Below are 19804 nucleotides of genomic sequence, written 5' to 3'. Positions count from 1 at the left end.
TAAGGACTTGCCAGTCACCCAGAAGGAATTCAAGATACCTCGGGTATCAAAGGACACGGGAATCTGTGCTCCAGTTCCAGGAAAGAAACATTCCACGATGACAAGGAAAAATACCGGATGGCAACCAGCCCCCTCGGAGCTTTCAGCATTCCTGCCTGCACTGCTAAATCCCCAAATCCAGCCTTTTCTGCAGCGTGCCTTTTATCTCAGCAGCACGGCTCTCAGTGTGGAGGAAAACCTGTGTTCTGCTCTAGCAGCTTCCCCCATCCCAGCCTCCCGCGTCTAGTCTTGGCTTTATCCTCTGTCCCATCCCGCTAAGCCGAAATTCCCATGGCGCATTCCCCCCGGGTTTGCCCGATGGTGCTCCTGGTTATTTGCTGACACACGGGACAGGCAGCACCAGAACCACTCCGTGGTGGCCGCAGCTCCGGCTGCCTCTCCCCGGACAAGCACTGCCCTCAAATGCAAATTCCAGAGGAAAGGCGGCGCTGGATTTCATGGGAATTAAACCTAAAGGTTTTAGCTCAGCAAGGCAAGGGTCAAACAAATTAATTTGGTGAACCTCCTCCATCAGATCTGTCTCATTCCCTCTCTCCTGCTCCATCCCTGGAAGTGTCCAAGGCCAGGCTGGACACGGCTTGGAGCAACCTGGACGAGTGAAAGATGTCCCTGCCCACCTGGGTTGAGCTTTAAGGTCCCTTCCAACCCAAACCATTTGGGATTCCACGCACAGAGCTCACACTGACAAAGCTCTTCCACCCACACGGCTCTCACAGAACAAGGTGACCAACAGAGAGGGGAAAAATGCTCAAAATGGCTTGTTGGTTTTTTTTTTTTTTTTTTTTTTTGATCCTTAAAAAGTTCGTTTAATCCTGAAAACAATTAAAATTGGAGGTTTTAATGGGGAGCTGAAAGCAGCAGTAGGGTCACTCGGGGTTTGTTCCTATTGTCAAGAGGCGAAACCATCCTGTTGTTTAACATGTCAAAAGCCTGTGAACCAAACAAACAAAGCCCAAACTTCCCAACATCCGACCGCAGCGACACATTGATGGACACCAGGAAAAGGGCTGCAAGCACAAAACAAACAAACCTCCCTGAGAAGGGCTCTGCCAAATTCAAGGGGAAGAGAGGTTACGAGCATTTGTGGGAAACGCCGCGAAGAGGGGAAGGATAAAAGAGACCAAGAACAAAAAAAAAAAAAAAAAAAAAAAAAAAAAAAAAAAAAAAAAAAAGAGGAGGAAAGAGCAGAGGGAGAAAGGACTGGGATAGGGCTGTGCCAGTCAGGAGGGATTTGGCCGGATGATGGTTTTACTGCACTGCAGTGTGGAAGACACACTTTGATTAATTCGAGGAGACTACCCCCAAGTCATCCTCGCAACTCCCAGCGCGCTAATTACGGAGGAGAGGCGGGCAGTGACTCATGCTGGAAACTTCCCGACTTCCAAAGGGGGAAAAGGGAAAAGAAAGAAGAGGAATTTCAGTTCTCAAGCAAACATGTAGGTCCCCGGCCCCGTGCTGGGAGAAAGGTCGGGGCCGGCGTGGTGGCACTGAAGGGGCCTTGGAGGGGATGGTCCCAAGGAGGGCTGGCAGAGGAGCCATCCCGAGGGAGGGTGGGGGGCGTGGAGAGAGACGGGGGTTCCATCTCCAGGGCTGGGTTTGTCCCAGCACCTCCTTGTGCAGGCAGGCCAGCTGTTTTCCCATCCCTGCAGGCAGGGATCTGCCATCCCAGCAGATGGGAATACACCAAAAAGCTGCTGCCAGGCGGAGAAACAGGAGGGCAGGAGCTGTGGGATCACTCTGTGCCCCTCCACCACCGCCCTGTCACCACCCACCTGAACCAACTGGAGGGCTGGCACCACGGTCTGGCTCTTGGCTGGAGCCCCCCAGCTCCGGGGTGCCTCACAGCCAGGTCTGCTGGATCACAGAGGGACAAACCAAGGCAGAGCCAAGCCCCAGGTGCCCTGCTGCCTCCCCTGTGCCTGGGGAGTGCTCAGCCAGGAGGAGATGCACACCCAGAGATGTTTGCTCAGCAAGGATCAGCACCAGCTCCGAGAAAACCTCTTGGGATGGCAGTGGAGAAAGTGAGGGGGGTCCTCGCCTGAGATTTATCATCCCATCTCAGCTCCCTTCTCATCTACTCATTTTTAACTCTCCTGGTAGCTGACAGCACCAGGAACTGAGGCCAGAGCATCAGATTCACAGCATCTTTCTTCTCCAGGCTCTTGGCCACGTGTTTGGGCTGGCTACAAGACCGACACCCTGGAATCTCACGGGCTGGAGACAGAGGTGGGGGAGATGGGGACAGCAGGATTAATGCCCTGTGGCCACTTGTAGTTACTTTTTTTTTTAGTTTCTCTTATTAGGGAGAGGAACTAATTTTTTTGGTCTTTAACTTATTTCTATTTTTTTTAAAGAAAGGAAGGTGCAGGGTGAGACCCCACCTCCACCACCCTGGCTCAGCCTGGGGTGTGTCACACAGGCGCACGCCTCTCTGGCCCGAAGCAGGAACCCATCTGAGCCCTTCAGATGGCATCAGTGATGACTAAAAAGCCACTTCCCTGCACCACTGTGCTCCTCTCTGCCTCCCTGGCTCCATAACCACTAGAGGGGAGTGGAAGGTAACGAGTTGAGGAGATGGTTGTGTCCTCCAGGGAAGCACAACATCGGTGGCTTGGGAGGTTCTGCAGCTCTGGGTGTCCACCACACCCAAAGTTCACAGCATCCACACGAGAAGGTTTTCCCCATAACCCCACGGCACCAGCATGATGCTGGAGCAACCTTCAGCATGGAGGAGCCAGGTGGGAGGTGAAAATTGTTGTCCAGGGAGAGCTTTGGGATGCTGGGTGGGGAACAGAACCCCTTGGGGTTCGTTCATTCGTTCTTTCATTCATTCCTTTATTCCCCTCCCCTTTGCGGAGGAAAAATGCACCAAGGCAAGTCTGGAGAGCTGCAGGAACAGCTCCGAGATGCAAAGGTGGGACAACACACCCAGGGAAGGGGTTAAAGGCAGCCCAATCCAGCTGTGGGTGGTCACTGGGGTTGAAGGCATCCCGATCCAAGCTGTGTCTGACTCCCGTGTCTCGGCGCCCTTCCAGGGAAGGGAGCTGGCAACACCCCACGAGCTGCAGGCCCAGGCATGTCCTGGAGATAAGCATCAAGCTGCCCCTCAAAATTCCTGTTTTCCAGGAGGCCATGGACATGGAGCAACCCCTGGATGGGAGGAAATGATCCTCCAGGCAAGAGGAAAGCACCACAGCCCCAGGAGAGGATGGGTCTTTCCCCCAACAGGGAAAGGGTTACTCAGGAGCTGTGAGAGGCCATCTCCCCCTTTTCCAGTCCCTTAGCTCACCTTTTCCCCGGTGCTATCCAATGGCACAGGCACCACAGATTTCACTGTGGTCAGCCTTGGCTTCTTCAGGGTCCCAGGTCCCTCATCAGAGGGGACAGAAAGCCACGGGGCCACCCAAGAACTCCTCTGACCGTGGGGTTCACCGAGCGAGGTTTTGCCCAGAGTATTCCCCGAGGCAGAGCTTGGGCTCCTTGTCCTGTTGGCGTCGGAGAAATAAATCAGTAAAAGGGTTCCAGGGCTTGTGCTGATTGGAGCCAATTCCCATGTGGAGGAAACATGGAGAAAAGGCTGAGCACTCTTTTCCTGCAGTCTGGAAGCCCTTGAGGTGTTTTTATTTCTCCTCTCCAAACAATTCCGTGTGTGTCTCAGTGTGTCCGAGCCAGCCCGAGCTCCAGTCATCAGGAGATGCTGGGGATGGCGGAGATGGACATTGTGTACAGGGAATTCAGTGCCAGGCCTGGGACACCAGGAATATTTCTGGCTTTGCCATTGGGAAAACCCACATTTTACATTTTACTGCCCTGAGTCCCCACCCCACGATGAGGCCATTATTAAAGAGCTGTAACATTAACATATAAAGCAAATTCAACAGTTCCCTTTGCAGAAAGGTGGTGGGCAGGGAGAGTTATCCCATTAATTTGGTATTTTTTGGCAATGGGAAATGTGGGGGGTTCCCCCTGGAGCATCTTCTTTTCTCCTCTAGGAAACAGGTCAACATTTCACTTGTGTCCATCCATGCATCCGTTTAAGGCTGGGTGGGACTTGGAGCAGCCTGGGATAGTGGAAGGTGTCCCTGCCCATGGCAGGGAGGGGGTGGAATGGGATGAGATTTAAGGTCCCTTCCCACCCAAACAATTCTGGGATCCCCCAGAGGTCACTGCAGCATTTCATTTATTATCTCCTTCCCCCTCCCAAATGAAAGCGGCTCCGTTTATCTCCCGAAGGTGATGGGCTGGGCTCTGTCCTGGGCAGACAGCTCCCCCTTTTATCTCTCCCGGATCTGTCCGAGCAGCTCTGGAGTCCGTCAGCCCCGTGATATCATCCATTGGCACAGCCCCTGCCTGCCTGCCTGCTGCCAGCATGGGTCCTGTCAACACTCACCAGGAACTGCAGGGCTCCCGAGGGAAAAGCACTTCTCTCCTCCTCCTCCTCTCCGGAGAAACAGCCCATCCTTCATCCTTCATCCTTCATCCTTCATCCTTCATCCTTCATCCTTCATCCTTCGTAGCTCATCCTTCTTCCTTCACGCAGGACGCTGGGGAGGGAGAGGAGGAAGCTCAGGCTGGGGATGGAGAACCACCCCGTGGCTTTTCCAGGATGAGGAGGAAGGAGCCAGCTGCGTTCTCTGCCAGTCACTTGATTTTTAGGGCTTGGGTTTTTTTTTTTCAGTCTTCTATTTAGCTCTGCTCGTTGAAAAGGCTTTTCCTTGATGTGTCACGAGTTCTGCAGAGCACGGGGCAGCCAACACCCAGCTGGGACTGAGCCTGGCCTGGCAGCCTCGGGCTGGTTACTCAAGCAAACGAGATTTCGGGGATTAACGAGGCATGGATCTGTCTGGGTCCCAGATAACTCCTGAGCCCATTCCCTGCCCACCCTGCTCGGCAAGGGCAGCGATCCCGGAAAGATCACATTTCTGAACATCTCTGGAAAAGGGGCAGGGACACCTTCCACTACCCCAGGTTGCTCCAAGCCCCATCCAGCCTGTCTGGGATGGGGCAGCCACATTCCTTGGAGCTGCCATCCCTCCCAACCCTTCCCATGCAACAGGGAAAGGAAAAAAACAAAAACCCAAACCTCTGAGCACCGTAAAGGTTTTATTATAAACAAACCTCTGGGAGCACTTTGGGGTGATTAACATTCCTTAACGAGGAAGGTGGGGGTGCCCAGGGGCTGGGGGAAGGCACGCACAGCACCCTCCTGAGGGTCCCACCTTCCCACCTAATTCCCCCCCCGTTGCCATCTGGCAGATTTACTGGCCCCAGCAACGTAGCTCCCACTGATATAATGAGGAATTGCAGCCTGGGCTGTATTTCCTCACGAATTTCACTTCTCTGCCAGAAAAATTCAGGGCTGGGTCAGATTTTATTCATATTTATGTATGTAAAATACATACATCTGTAAATACACGTGTCTATTTTCTTTCTTTCCAGGTGATTTCCACCTTTCCCCACCTAAAGACTCATTCAGCCTCATCTTCCCTCCCCACCAGGTTTTGTCCTGTTGCCCTGGGTTGGGTTGAAAGAAATAATCCGAGGGCCAAAGCCCCCAGCCATGCCCTGCAGGGTGGGGATGCTGCACGCTGCTGCTTGCCGTGGGTTCCACAGGAGCACCCAGCCTGTCCTCAACCCCGCTTCCAGCCAGGAAATGCTGATTTCATCCAGCTCAGCCTCGGCTCAAGGGGCTGGAAAGGGAAGATGGGCGGCTGGGACTTCAAACAGCCCCGTCCCTCCTCCCACACCTTCACAGGGTCACGATCAGAAAGTGCCTCAGCATCCTAAATCCCTGCCCCCCGAGCTCCTCCAGCGCTGCTGCGGCTCATCCCTGTATCCACTGCCCCAGCAGGATGCTGGGAAGCACAGGCAGGAGGTGTGGAGGGTCCCCAAAATCACGTACCTGCCCCTGCTCCGAGGGATGCTCCGGGCTGGAGCTGCGCAGGGACAGCCTTTAGGGACCAGCAGAGAGGTGAAACTGCAGGAGGAACGTGGAAAACCTTTTCTGCTGAACCAGGGGCTGGGCCTGCTCCCTGCCACTGCTGCACAGGCTGGGAGCTGTGCCTGAGGGACAGGGAGAAAGGGGGGAAGGCAGTTTTTGTCTCTCCCTTTGGATGAAGGAGGGTGGGAACACCAGGAGAACTCAGCTGGCCCCACCCTGAGCTGTGGCACTGCTGCTCCTTCCCCTCCAGATCAGACACGTGGCTTTGCAGCCCCGTTTCACCCATCCCTCTGGAGAGAGGCGGCACAAACAGCTGGAAATCCCCTTTTCCCTCTTCCCGTGTCCAAATCATGGATCCCTCCTCCAGCTTTGCTGCCCCCGCCTCAAATCCTCCTTCCCTGGCCATGGCCAAGCTGCCCTGCTCCAGCAAGAGGCGACCAGGCCCCTTCTTTTAGGACAACAAGGCCTCAAGTGTGTTCCTAGGTGAATTTTGTAATGAATAAAGGCTCCTGGCATGGCCACTCTTGAAGGGCTCTCTCCTCTTCTTTAGCCAGAGCTCTGGCAGGAGTCAGGGGGTGCTGGCATTGCCCCTGCTGCCTGAAGGATTTAGGTTGCCAGTTCCAGGGTGATTTAGGGATCCTTCCCATAGGCCACCCCCTTTTCATGGCCGAGAATTCCCGTGCTTGCACGGATTGCAGGCAGAATCCAGGAGGAGGTGAAGCCCATGCACACGTGAAGGGGGGTGTCCCAGGGTGCAGGGACGTCCAGGGGGACCCTCATGGGAACAGAGCTCACGGAAAATTCCGGATACAAATCCTCACGGGTTTCCTCTCCCCGGCTGGGAATGGACCATAGCTGCCTGCTGGAGGGATGCACCTGCACCCAGGGGATTTTGCCCTTGGAGAGGAGGTTTGTCTGGGCACAAACAGGCCTGGGAAGCTGCATTTCAGCAGCTCTCCTCTTTCAGCCTCAAGGAGAAGCAGCGCTGACATCGTGGCAGCAGCTTCCCGAGGCGCTGGTTTCTCACTGGTGTGAGAGGGGCCCTTCCCAGCCTGATCACCCTGCCCTGTCAGCACGGCATGAGGTGGCTTGGAGCTGAGCCTTCCTGCTGTGCCAGGAATGGGATTCCCTTTCCTCACTGGGAGAGCTGGTGGGGTCAGTCTGGAGGGGCTCCCTCACCCAGCACCCCTGCTCTCCAGCTGATTCAACACGGCCAGGCCACAGCCTGCCCCTTCAGATATCCCAAACAGGTCCTCACCTGCAGAAACCCGGATCATTTCCTTCAGGAGGGGAGGGGAAGGGAAGGATTTGCTGTACCCAAGGCGCTCCAGCCCCTTCATGACTTGATTTTTTTTTTTTTAAAGATCCCAGAATCCCACAATGGTTTGGGTTGGAAGGGACCTTAAAGCCCATCCCATCTCACCCCCTGCCATAGGCAGGGACACCTTCCACTATCCCAGGCTGCTCCAAGCCCCAATGTCCAACCTGGCCTTGGGCACTTGCAGGGATGGGGACAATAATCCTGTTAGAAGAGCTGCTGGAGCCCTTGCCTCCCCAAACCCCAGCCCTGAAGCAGCCACACACCTCACCAGAGGCTGCCTCCCTAAGCTGCCTTTTCCCCACAGAGTTTTACGGCCAGCATTCCTCATTTTCCATGTCATTAATCTCCACAGGCCCTGGCTCCAAGCAGGCAGGAAGCCAAACACTGCCAGACAGGTTCCAAGCACAGTCTGAGTTGTCTGGAAAGGAAGAAAATCCAGCTAAAAATTGGGAAAGCACTTGAGCCTCCAGCTGGCTCTCCCCAGGCACCCAGCAGGACGAGTGTGGTGCTGCTCAGCCAACAGATGGGTTTGGTGGCAGCCAGGGTGTCTCTTCCCGTTCCTCTTGGCTTTTCCAGCAACCAGCCAAAATATGACATGTTCCTTTGAGATCACAGCTTTGATCGTGCCCAAGGGGGAAGAGAATTAAAAAAAAAACCAACCCAAAGCACAACTGGGAGATTAGTTTTAAGCTTCTTTAGAAAGATGTTGCTTTGAGAGCTGCCCCATGAGCGCTGCCAGCCAAGGCATCTTTCAGAGCATTTCTGCCACGACTTCTCATTTCCTCGTTTTGGAAGTTGCTCTGCTGTGAATCTCCCAACTCCCCAGAATCCCAGAGCTGAGGATGAGCTAGGCAAAACCACTTTCAGATAGGGCAAGGGAGGAGGAGAAACCTGTCCTGCAGTAGGAGAAGGGGGAAGAGCGAAAACACCTGGACATCTCCAGAGGTACCTTAATCCAGGTGGTCCACGTGGTTCAGCTCTGCTCAGGAGGATCAGACAATCCCAGAAAGGTTTGGGTTGGAAGGGACCTTAAAGCCCATCCTATCCCATCCCATCCCATCCCATCCCATCCCATCCCATCCCATCCCATCCCATCCCATCCCATCCCATCCCATCCCATCCCATCCCACCCCTGCCATGGCCAGGGACACCTCCCACTGTCCCAGGCTGCTCCAAGCCCCAATGTCCAACCTGGCCTTGGACACTGCCAGGGATCCAGGGGCAGCCCCAGCTGCTCTGGGCACCCTGTGCCAGGGCCTGCCCACCCTCATAGGGAAGAAGGATGAGGCTCCACATGGCAGGAATAACATCCATCTCCACCTCTCCTGCAAGCCCTCAGGGTTTTGGCATGACCTCTGCTCGTCCTGCACCCAAGGTCAACTGCCACTTCAGTCCCTCAGGGAAGGCTTAGGTTGGATATTGGGAAAAATTCCTTCCCTAAAAAGGGAGGCCAGGCACTGGTGCATCTGCCCAGGGCAGTGGTGGAGTCCCCATCCCTGGAGGGATTTAAAAGCCACGTGGATGTGGCACGTGGGGCCATGGGTCAGTGGTGGGATTGGCAGTGCTGGGGGAATGGTTGGACTCAGGGCTCTCAGAGGGCTTTTCCAACCTTTATGATTCCACGATAAATCCAAGGCACCGTGTCTTCCGACTGCTGGGAGCCGCCAAGTTCCGTGTTTCTGAGTGACTTCCCCGCCTCCAGACAGGCCAGCAGGGTTCAGCTCGGGGGGCTGCATGGCCCTGCCCCAGGAAGGACGGGCTGAGCAGCCCGGCAGCACCAGCACGGGGAGCCAGGACCCTTGGGAACGAGGGCCCGATCCAGCTGTCCCCAGAGCGGATCCGAGCTGCGCTCTGGAGGAGCCCAGGTGGAACCTGCAGACACTTCCCTGCCCTGCTTGGATTCCTCTCCCTTCCATCCCCCTCCAAGCCTCTCCACCACAGAGCTGGGAAGCAGCCCTGGATACTTAAGCCCTAAGTCCTGCCTTTCTCGCCTCACAAAAGGGACCGAGAGGAATTGTTTTGGAATAACAGTGCAAATCAAATTTCCCATCGCAGATAAAGGGGAGAGAGGTCAAACACAAGAAGGCTTTAGATGAAAGAGGAATTAGCCTGCAGCTCTCCCGGAATAACTCAATTCCAGTCTTGTTTTCAGCACTCCCGGGATCTGTCACAGCACAGGGCTCTGCCAGAGCCCAGCAGATCAACCTGGCCAAGGCAATTTGTTATCCCCAGCACGGAGCTGCCTCACCAGCCACAGGCTGAGCATCCCCTGTCCCCTGGAACCAGGGAAAGTGTCCCAGGGAGTCAGGGGCCACCATCCATCAGCCCAGGGGGAACCAGGCAGGCCTGGCTGAGCTTCCAGCCAGAGCTACAGGAAGCCGCTCTGTGGCTCGGGTGTGCAGGTATTCCACAGCCTCCTCCTCCTCGTCCTCCTCCCAGGCTGCATCCCCCGGAGCTGGGATTGGGCACCTGGCTGCCCCATCCTGCAGACATCCCCTAAAAACAGCTGGGGGATGCAGCCCCTCTTCCCTGTGCTCCCCAGGCTTGGCAGGGTTCGGTATGCACTCGGGATGCTCCCAGCGGAGTTTTCCCCCACTCCGTCTCCGCTTCAGCTTCCCTCCCTTTCCCAGACGGAGTTCTCTCCACCTTTCCCAAAGCCACTTTTCCCATCCCTTTTGGTCCCGCTGTTCCTCCTGCTGCAGCACAGAACGATTCGGGAGCAGCCCCGGGGCAGCACTGCCAGGGCTGGGCTGGGCTGGGCTGGGCAGGGCTGGGCTGGGCTGGGCTGGGCTGGGCTGGGCTGGGCTGAGCTGGGCTGGGCTGGGCAGGGCTGGGCTGGGCTGGGCTGGGCTGGGCTGGGCTGGGCAGGGCTGGGCAAGGCTGGGCTGGGCTGGGCTGGGCAGGGCTGGGCTGGGCTGGGCAGGGCTGGGCAAGGCTGGGCTGGGCTGGGCTGGGCAGGGCTGGGCTGGGCTGGGCTGGGCTGGGCAGGGCTGGGCTGGGCTGGGCTGGGCTGGGCTGGGCTGGGTTGGGTTGGGTTGGGCTGGGCTGGGCAGGGCTGGGCTGGGCTGGGCTGGGCTGGGCTGGGCAGGGCTGGGCTGGGCTGGGTTGGGTTGGGCTGGGGGCCGGGCAGGGACCCTCAGCAGCGCCGGGACCTCCTCCTGGATAAACGGGCTCCAGAAATTCCTGCCGCTCACCAGCGGCTGAACCCAGCCGGCTCAAAGGCAGCTGCTAAGCCTGGGCTGGCTGCGTTATCCACGGGGATTGGGGGAGGATTGCAGGAATTGCTCTGTGCTGGTGGGGAAGGAGGGAATTCTTTTTTTTTTTTTTAATTTTTTATTTTTTTGCCCCTTTCAAACTCGAACCTGTAATTGAAGAGTGAAATTCTGAAAGCTCGCTCGAGGACTCTGGGTATTGAATTGCCTTTAAAGCCCAGGAATTGCTCCCTGTCCCCTTCCTGATTTAATGGGAAACAGGTTTCTTGTTCCTGCAGGCGCTCTGAAGCTGGTGACCATTGGATAATTGTGCCTTGATACAGCACAAATGCACAGTTCTGTCTGAACCCTCATCCTCCTAAATACAGTAAAAAGCCTTTTTTTTTCCCCTTTAATTACACTGAATTTGAAGAAGGAGTCCCTGGCCATGGCAGGGGGTGGAACAAGATGATCTTTAAAGTCCCTTTCTGTGATTCTGTGATTCCAAACCTTCCCCCTTGGGGCAGGGGAATGAATTAATAAAAAAAAAAATAGATGCAAAAGGCTCAAAAGACAGGTAATAAATCAGATAAAGGGCACCTGTCTGTGGCTGGTGCACACTGATGCTCCGGCTGTGTGATCCAACCTACACAGGAAGTGTTTTCCCCACTTTTGCTGTGCAGGAGTGAGATTTTGGGGTGCTTTTGTTTCAACCTCCTACACTCCCTTCCAAGGGGCAGCAGTTTGGCCAGGCAGAGAAGCCCTGGAGAGAGCAGCCTGTGCCACCACCTTTCCTCAAGGCCTGGCCCTAAACATTTCCCTCTGCTACTGAATCATTTAATTTGCTGTAAACGTGGGCAGAGGTTTGCTCTTCCCTCGTGGCCATCCAGAAGACACCTCTGTGTGTCCCCCAGGCAGGATCCTTTCCCTCAGAAGCCCATAATTAGTTCGGCATTTGCTCTGTTCCTGCTGAGGCCTTCCATTAGCACAGCTGTGAAACGGGAATGTATTCCCCATCCTCAGCAGGAATTGGCTTTGCCAGCTTGTGCTGCTGGAAAAAAGGCAGACTGTGCCTTCCCCACAGCCTGGGGAGCTGTGTTTTTAGCACTCCCACAATCCTTAAAACTCATCCTCTCCTGCTCTGCGAACAGCCCTGCTGGGGAGCCCTGGATTTCAGGCACCTCTGGAGGTTTGTTCCCTGAGCAGCTCCTGCAGGAACCGCTTTCCATTCAGGGATGGTTTGCCAGCCCTTTCCTTGTATTTTCCTTCCTGCTCGACCCCCCGGCCCTTGCACTTTCTAACCCGTCCTCATCTGACCCACGAGCTTTCCCACTTCTCCCTCTCCTCTCCTTTCCTCTCCCATCCTGCTGCAGGGAGTGAGTGAGGGCCTGGCTACAACCTGCCCACTTTTGGAACCCTTCCAGGGGTGGTGGCTGCCCTGGACAGCCCATTCCAAGGCCTGGCCACCATTTCAGGCAAGACATTTTCCCTAATTCCTCGCCTGGTGCAATTTGAGGCCATTCCCTCTCCTCCTGTCCCTGTTCCCTGGGAGCAGAGCCCGATTTCCCCCCCGGCTGCCCCCTCCTGTCAGGGACTTGTGCAGAGCCACAAGGTCCCCCCTGAGCCTCCTTTGCTCCAGGCTGAGCCCCTTTCCCAGCTCCCCTTCCCAGCCCCTCCCCAGCTCCGTTCCCTTCTCTGGACACGCTCCAGCCCCTCAGGGTCGTTCTTGCCATGAACTTTCTCCTTCCTTGGGCCAGCTTTGGCTTTTTCCTCCCATACCCAGACAGAAAGCTCTTAAATTCTTGGACGTGACCCTGTTATTGCACCTTTCCATCAATTATCACAGGGTTTTCCTCCAGGGAAGCAGTGGGAAGCACTTCCCAGCCTCTCCCTGCCAGGAACTCCCAGTCCCTTTGACATCCCCTGGAATTTCACCCCACATGCTATTTTTCCAAGCATTTTCTCTGTCCCAGGACAACTTTGCAGGTGACATCGACACATCAGATCCAGGCAGGGGAAACAAATGAGTTCCCAGGTCCCTCAGAGAGCTTCAGACAACCCCCTAAGAGATGAACCCTGCACCAGCACTTTTTAGGAGAAAGTTTCCACTCCACACAGATCCAAATCCCATCATAAATCCAGGACATTTTGCTGACACAGACTGAACTCCTGCCCACCGTGTGCTCGGGTTGTACATTTAGTATTGGACCCTGCTCTTCCCCCTGCAGGGCTCCCACTGCCACAGACATCCATCTAAAGCACAGAGCCTTGACTTGCTGCCCAGAGGGAGAAACTGCCTCTTCCTCCTTTAAAAATATTAGGAAAACAAGAGAAATGAAGAAAATGAAACCCTGGGAGAACCCTGGGAAGGGTGTGGAGCATCACCCACCCCAGTGCCAGGCCAGGCATCCATCCCTCACACCCAGCCACGGGCACACATCGGAGGAGCCAAGAGGGAACCACCTCAGAATGGTGTTGGATCACATTCATTGTGGGACAATGCTGTTTTCCTTGGGATTTACGGATTTCTAGCTGTAAAAATCCCCACGGCTAAAGCAGCAGGTGCCATAGCATCGAGTTCAACCCTCCCTCCCCTCAGGTTTGTGTCCCTGTGCCCACAGTGAGCTCAGAGCATTCCAGGTGAGTCCCAGAGATCCAGGGACTGGGATCATGTCTGAAACAGCCCCCACCCCTCAAAACCAGGCCTCTGCCTCAGCTGGATCGCCCAGCAGTGGGATTTCACTCCCAGAAAGGAGCTCCCCCAGCTCCTGCGAGCCCCTTCCCAGCCTTCTGCCCAGAGGAGCCCTCCTGGCTCTGCTCAAGGGAGCTGCAGGTGCCCTCCCAGCCAGCCTGGAAGCCCCAGATCATGGTCCTAAAACAATCACCACACCCACATCTGCCACAAATACAGGCTCCAGGGAGACCTTGGAGCCTAAGGGGGCTCCAGGAGGGCTGGAGAGGGACTTGGGATGGAGGGACAGGACACAGGGAATGGCTTCCCACTGCCAGAGGGCAGGGATGGATGGGATATTGGGAAGGAATTGTTCCCCTGGAGGGTGGGCAGGCCCTGGCACAGGGTGCCCAGAGCAGCTGGGGCTGCCCCTGGATCCCTGGCAGTGTCCAAGGCCAGGCTGGACATTGGGGCTTGGAGCAGCCTGGGACAGTGGGAGGTGTCCCTGCCTGTGGCAGAGGGTGGGATGGGATGGGATGGGATGGGATGGGATGGGATGGGATGGGATGGGATGGGATGGGATGGGATGGGATGTCCCAGATCCTTCCAACCCAAACCATTCCATGATTCCCATGAATCGCGCTGAAGCCGCTTCACTGCTGAGGGAATCGTGACGATCCCAAGTTCTCCCTGTGAGTTCCCCCCTGCCCCTCCCACGAGGAGCCCTGCAGAGCCCGGGAGCACCAACCTGGCTGCTTCTCCTGGGAGTCACTGGAAGGAGCCCAGAACTGGAGCGTGGCCTCTTCCCCTGTGAGCAGAGGATAATTCCAGGCGATGCACACGGGGCAGCTGGATTTTGGAGGGTTCAGGGGGCTCCAGGGACAACTGGGAAGCCAATTAGAGGGAAAACACTCCTAAAAAGGCCATGAAAGGTATAAAGGTGGAGTTGCTTCACCTGGAAACTCAATTTTTGTTTTTCAGGCACTTTTCAACACGCACCTGGGAGCCACAAGGAACTGGGAAGCTCTGGGAACTTTTCCATGAACAGCCCGAGGTAGACACAGGTGTATTTTGCCCAAAAAGCCACTCTGGCACCAAGACCCCCCTCCAGGACACCAAGAACCCAGCAGATGAAACGTCCCATCCCAGAAAAGGAAGGAAAGAAGATCAGCAGCAGAAACCCGGGTGGTACTATAATTAACTTTTTTCTTTTATTTACACCACAAGAATAACAAGTTGTCATAATGTGGTACAAAATACTGGACTCCTAATAAAGTTGAAATTGAAGTCGGTACTGTCAGAGAAAGACACCATTGGCCAGTAAAAAAAAAAAAAAAAAAGAAAAAAAAGGTAAAACGAAATAAAAAGAGGAAAATAAAATAAAAACAAAAGAAAACCAAAGAAAGAAAAAACAAGAATGAGAAAAAATATTCCAACTCCACCGATTTAAAAGAAAGGACCATCGGGAAATCGAGCACAAAGAATGCTACCATCACTGAAAGTAGGGTCCATACAATAAGAGTGAAATTGTGTCTAAATTACAGCGTAAACCGGTAGCTGCTACCAATGGTGACGTCATACTGAGCATGTATAGGTATAAAGTAGAATATAATATAGTTACAACTTTTTGATACTACATATCTGTAATAAGCTCTCGGGTGAATAATGTTTCAACCCCTTCCCCCCCCCCCTCCCTGCCCCCACTTTTATATATATATTATATATATAAGTTTGTCATCCTCATAAATTGGAAAATAGCGCCTCCACTATGGAGCACAGAAAAAGTGTTAATTTATTTTCTTTCAATAGGATACCTTTTTTTTTTTCTTTTTTCATCATCAATATCAAAGACAAAGTGAAGATGAGCTGAGAACGAGCCCAACTTCGTGACAATGAAGAAACACGTTTTGCCTTTCGCTGTAAAGTCTCGTTTTTAAACCACAGTGTTGCACAGTACACGACTGCTTAAAGTGAAACCGAGCAATAATACATCATGTAAAAGTAATTTCTTAAAAAAGTTAACGCAGCTGTGCTGAAGAGTTAACTCCTTAAAGTCCTCCTCGCCCGTCCGTCCGTCCGTCCGGCTCCTCGGAATGAACGACTCCGTGTGTTGACACAAGGGATGCATCCAACCTCCCCACCCAGCCGAGAAATCAAAGCAAAAACACCAACCCAAAGGGAAATAATAATAATAACAATAATAATAATAATAATAATAATGACACAGGCAGTTTACTTGGTGTGTTCGGCGTAGTTTCCCTAAAAACACTGTTTCCACATAAATACAATAAACTCTATTATTGGTAAGTCACAAGTGCTAGATAAACGTCTTAGTTTTTTTCTTTTCTTCTTAAAATGAGAAATGTTTAAGTAGTCCTTTTTTTTTTTCCTTTATTTACTCTTTTTAACAATAAAAAGCACAATTTCTTCTTATTAAGTTCAGTAAGACTCCAAAAAAAAAAAAAAAAAAAAAAAAAAGAATTCCCACTCTCCTTCCTTTGTGTGTCGCTGCGTGGGTGAGTGTGTGTGTGTGACAACAACATCCCAACCTTTAGTCTCCGCAAATGCCACGAGAGGAAAAAAAAAACCAATATAAAAACAAAACAAAACAAAACAAAACAAAACAAAAACCAACCCAAAAAACCCCCAAACCACCTCTTATAATTTTTTTGTTTGTTTTTGTTTTTTTTTTTTCTTGTTATCGTTTTCAAAGCTGCCAAGTTTGGCGTGCAAAATCTGTATACAATATAAAGACATGCCAACCTTACAGACCATGCAACCTCAAGGTGTAGGAAACTTAAAAAAATATATTCATATATATTTATATATATATTTATATATATCAATGCCCGTAAAAGAACGTGGGCCCAAAAAAGTTTACAAAAGGAAGAATGGAATGAATACATGACCGTCACTAATAAAAAAAGGAATGTTTTGTATCGAAAGTAACAACAAAAAAAAACCAAACCAACAAAAACCCCCCCCAAAAAAGAAAAACCCCACCCCCCCATGGTTACTTGTGTACTGCAAACTGGGCCTCACTTCACTGTAAAGAGGACTGAAAGATGTTCCTGTTCTTCCCAAGCAGGTACAAAGGATGCCCTGGGCAGTGCGTGCTGGGATGCGGGAGCACCCCGGGCTCCCGCCCCGCTGGCACAGCCACCCCGTGGCAAAGTCATCTGAAATGAAGAAGCTTTAATGGCTCAAAAAGGTGAAAAAACCCCTGGAGAGCCTCAAAACGACGGCTCCCTCCCCTCTCTCCGTGCCTGCGCCGGCCCCGGAAAGCATCCCTGGGGAAGAGTGTCCCCAGGGAAGGTCACGCCCCAGGGCAGAGCGTTCCCAGGGAAGAGGGGGATGCTGCGAAACAAAATCCACATCGCCGGGAGTTTGGAGGAGACGAGCTCTGACGGCTCGGGAAAAATCTTTCCACCCCGGCAAAAAGCTGAGGTCAAGGATGGAAAGCAAGGAAGGAAGGAAGGAAGGTGGCATCCCGACAAGCTCCTCCGGATTTTCCAAAGGAACCAGCTCAGCACGGTCGGCCGGTGGCTCCCGGGAACGCAAAAAGGAAGGAAAAAGCTTTGCCACGAACTGGGAGGAGAAATGTCAAAAACCTTCCGGGGAAGAGCTGACAACACAAAGGGAGGTGTAAACAGGGGCACTGCCCAGGGCACAGCGAGCAAAACCCCACGCCAGTCACCAGGTTCGGCAGCCAGATGGATTTGGGATCACAGCAGCAGCGTGGTTGGATGGACAAAGACCCCAAACCACAACATCCCCAGGACAGGAGGGGGGGTTAGGATATGCTGAGGACGGGCCTTGCAACCGGGGCTTTTGGGGTTCTAGGACGTACTTGGGTTTGCACAACTCAAATACTGTAGTGTCTGGTTTTGAAACTGCGCTAGAAATCGAGGAAGGAAACAAAAGCCTCCTGCATTCGCTCCCGCGTGGGGTTACGCTCCCGATTCCTCCCGCCAGCGAGTCCTGAACGGAATGAAAGCAGCTGCTTCGAGAACTGGAAAGAAGAGAAGTTACTGGAAGCGGCCCCGCCAGCCACCGTGGGAAGAGGATGAAAGAAGGGTGGTTAGGGGGAAGCTGCGCTGGGAAGAGGGGTGTGCTGTCCTACACTGCTGGGAGCGGGCACCCAAGACGCTCCGCGCTCCGTGGCAGGGCTCGCGGCCTTCCCGGGAGGCAACGACCTCCTCGGGGTGGGGGGCAGAAAAAAAGACCTCCAAAACCCCTCCCAGCGCCGGGAAGAAGAAGAAGAAGAAGAAGAAGAGGAGGAGAGAAAAAGAGGGAGAGAGGAGGTGGGGAGTTTGCGGGCGTGTCCGGCGGAGAGAAAACGCCAGCGGTCCCGGAGTGTCCAACGGGCCTTGCCGAGGGCAGGCAGCGCCAGGAGCCACGGGCTGGACAAAGGCATCGCCCACCGAGTGCTACCAGGTAAGAAAATTCCTTATTTTCTTTACAGAGCTACGACAAGAGAGCTGAGGAAATATACAGTCGGAATCGGCACACAAAAAGAGCCCATCACGGTCCCTCCTCCTCCTCGGTAAAAAACCACCCCCTTTCCCAGAAAAAAATAAACTCTGTCGGTCTGCCCACAGTTCCTTACACCTGCAGAAAGCTGCTCACTGTACAAAAGAGTTGAGGAAAAAGGAGAGAAAATCATACGGAAAATTAAAAAATTAAAAAAAAAATAAAATTAAGGGGAAGAAAAAAAAAAGGAAAATCCATGTACAAGCAAGAAAAGAGGGAGGAAGAAAGGTTTAGATGCTATTGCCGTTCGGAAAGGAAACCTGCCAAATGGAAAAGAAATGTCAGAGTCACACAAACAAGGCTTCCGGAGGGTTTCGGGAAATATCCATATAAAAATTAACAGCAAATTCAGCGTCTTTGCTATAAAAAACTCTTTTTTTTCTCGTTTTTGTTAGAAAAGGATCACAACTAAAAACCTTAAATTAAAATACAAATGTTTAGGGTAGTTGCCCAGTGGCTAAAGTGTTGGCTTTCTGAAAAACTTCCCAACCTGTCGCCTGAAAAGTCCTCGAGTTTCAACCTGGATCCTTTTCCAAAAGCACCTTTGACGTTCCAATTCCCAAATCTGTCCCTAGGGAGCTTCCAATGGCTACTGTTAGAGTATGCATTTATTACATATAGTTTTTTCTGGTTTTCTATAAATGCATCATAAATATTTTTCTCAATAATTCATAGGAATCCGGTTTCTAAGCTTGGAATACATTTGGAATATACATTATACACATATATATATTTATACCTAACAATTTAAGCAATATCTCATGCTAGTTGCTTTTCATAAAAAGCATTCCAGTCTTAAAACCTGCATTTGTGTCTAATACATGCTTCGACAACCAAATTGATAAGTTCAATTACTAGATAATGTAGAAGAGAGAGAAAACATTTGAAAATTGGTTGTTAAAAATGGTTGAATTTCAAAGACCCAACAGTATTTGCCACTTTTTTTGGCAACTACCTTAATTTTTTTTTTTCCTTTTTTTTTCCTTTTTTCCTTTTTTTTTTTTTTCTCTGAAACAGCAATGAAAGAAAACAAAACAAATCCAAACTTGTCGACAGTTTTTGGAGACGCTCTGTTCAGCTGATGCCTGCTTCCCACCATCATGCCAGCACAAGCCAAAAAGTCTTCCTTCCTGATGGCAGTCCTTGGCTTTCCCAACCAGAGGAAAAATATTCAGGAACTGCTGTGTTCTTTGTGGTTTATTTTTCTTTTTTTTTTTCTTTTTTTTTTCCTTTTTTTTTTTTGTGTGTGTGTTTTGTTTTTTTTTTTTTTAAATTAATTTTTACTTAAGGCATTGTTCCTCAAACTTCAGAAAATCCAGCTGCACCAAATCCATCAATTAAAAAAAAAGGCACAAACTCATCTTCAGATGGCTTTGGAGACAATAAAGCCGACTCCATCCGGGCTACCGTTCCCCGCCTCCTCCTTCCCTTTCCTTAGGTGTCAGATGAGTCCCTCGTTCCCTGTCCCTCCCCGTTAAAAATTCACCATCATCTCCCAACGTTCCCGTTCTGACAAGAGCTGTCGCTGACTCACAGGCAGGCAAGAGCCATTTCCAAATATCCAAGAAATGAAAGTACACGATGGGTCGAGTGGTTCAAGCGGAGATTGCTCAGTTGTGGGTGATCAACTTTGTAAGCACCAGTTTTACGTTAAGGTTTGTTTGATTTGTGTTGCTGAATCTTTGATTTCTTTATTATTCTCGTGTTTTGTTTGTTTGTTTGTTTGTTTTTGTTTGGCAACTCTGCCAAAGACTTCCCGGGCGTCGTTCCTCTTTCCGCTCCCGGTGAGGACCAGAGGAAGAGTGCCCAACGTGTCAGTCCTTTGCTGCTCTTCACCAGCGGTTTTTCGGCAAAAAGAGACTCAAAGATGCGGAGAGATTTGATTTTTGTGTCGCTTGCTTTGCTTTACACCTGGCTGTCCTTCCGTGTTCGGGAAATAACCGCGACAGGACGCAGGAGTAACAAGAGAAAGCTTCTTGGCAGAGCTTCAAGACGAAGACGAACAGACAGGAGAACTCCAGCTCGAAGGTGGATGCTACAGGGGAGGCTCCTCTTCCATGGGTTCGTCCTCAGGTCTGAGGGATTGC

At 52.2% G+C, this 19804-nt stretch overlaps 1 protein-coding gene and 1 pseudogene across 21 annotated transcripts in view; both read right to left on the bottom strand.

Annotated features, from left to right (window-relative positions):
* Positions 1-2134: 2134 nt before the first annotated feature.
* LOC138113288 (uncharacterized) lies at positions 2135-17601 on the bottom strand (annotated as a pseudogene).
* Positions 15416-19804, bottom strand: part of HDAC4 (histone deacetylase 4) — a 178854-nt gene continuing 174465 nt past the window's right edge. For all 21 annotated transcript variants that reach the window (XM_069021646.1, XM_069021645.1, XM_069021648.1 and 18 more), the window contains one exon: positions 15416-19792. In XM_069021646.1, the coding sequence (XP_068877747.1) occupies positions 19753-19792 (40 nt within the window). In that variant the 3' untranslated portion in view covers positions 15416-19752. The remainder of the gene's footprint in view (positions 19793-19804) is intronic.

Source organism: Aphelocoma coerulescens, chromosome 7 (genome assembly GCF_041296385.1).
Source record: "Aphelocoma coerulescens isolate FSJ_1873_10779 chromosome 7, UR_Acoe_1.0, whole genome shotgun sequence".
In the NCBI taxonomy this organism is placed as follows: Eukaryota; Metazoa; Chordata; class Aves; order Passeriformes; family Corvidae; genus Aphelocoma; species Aphelocoma coerulescens.
This window is presented reverse-complemented; position numbering and strand designations above follow the sequence as displayed.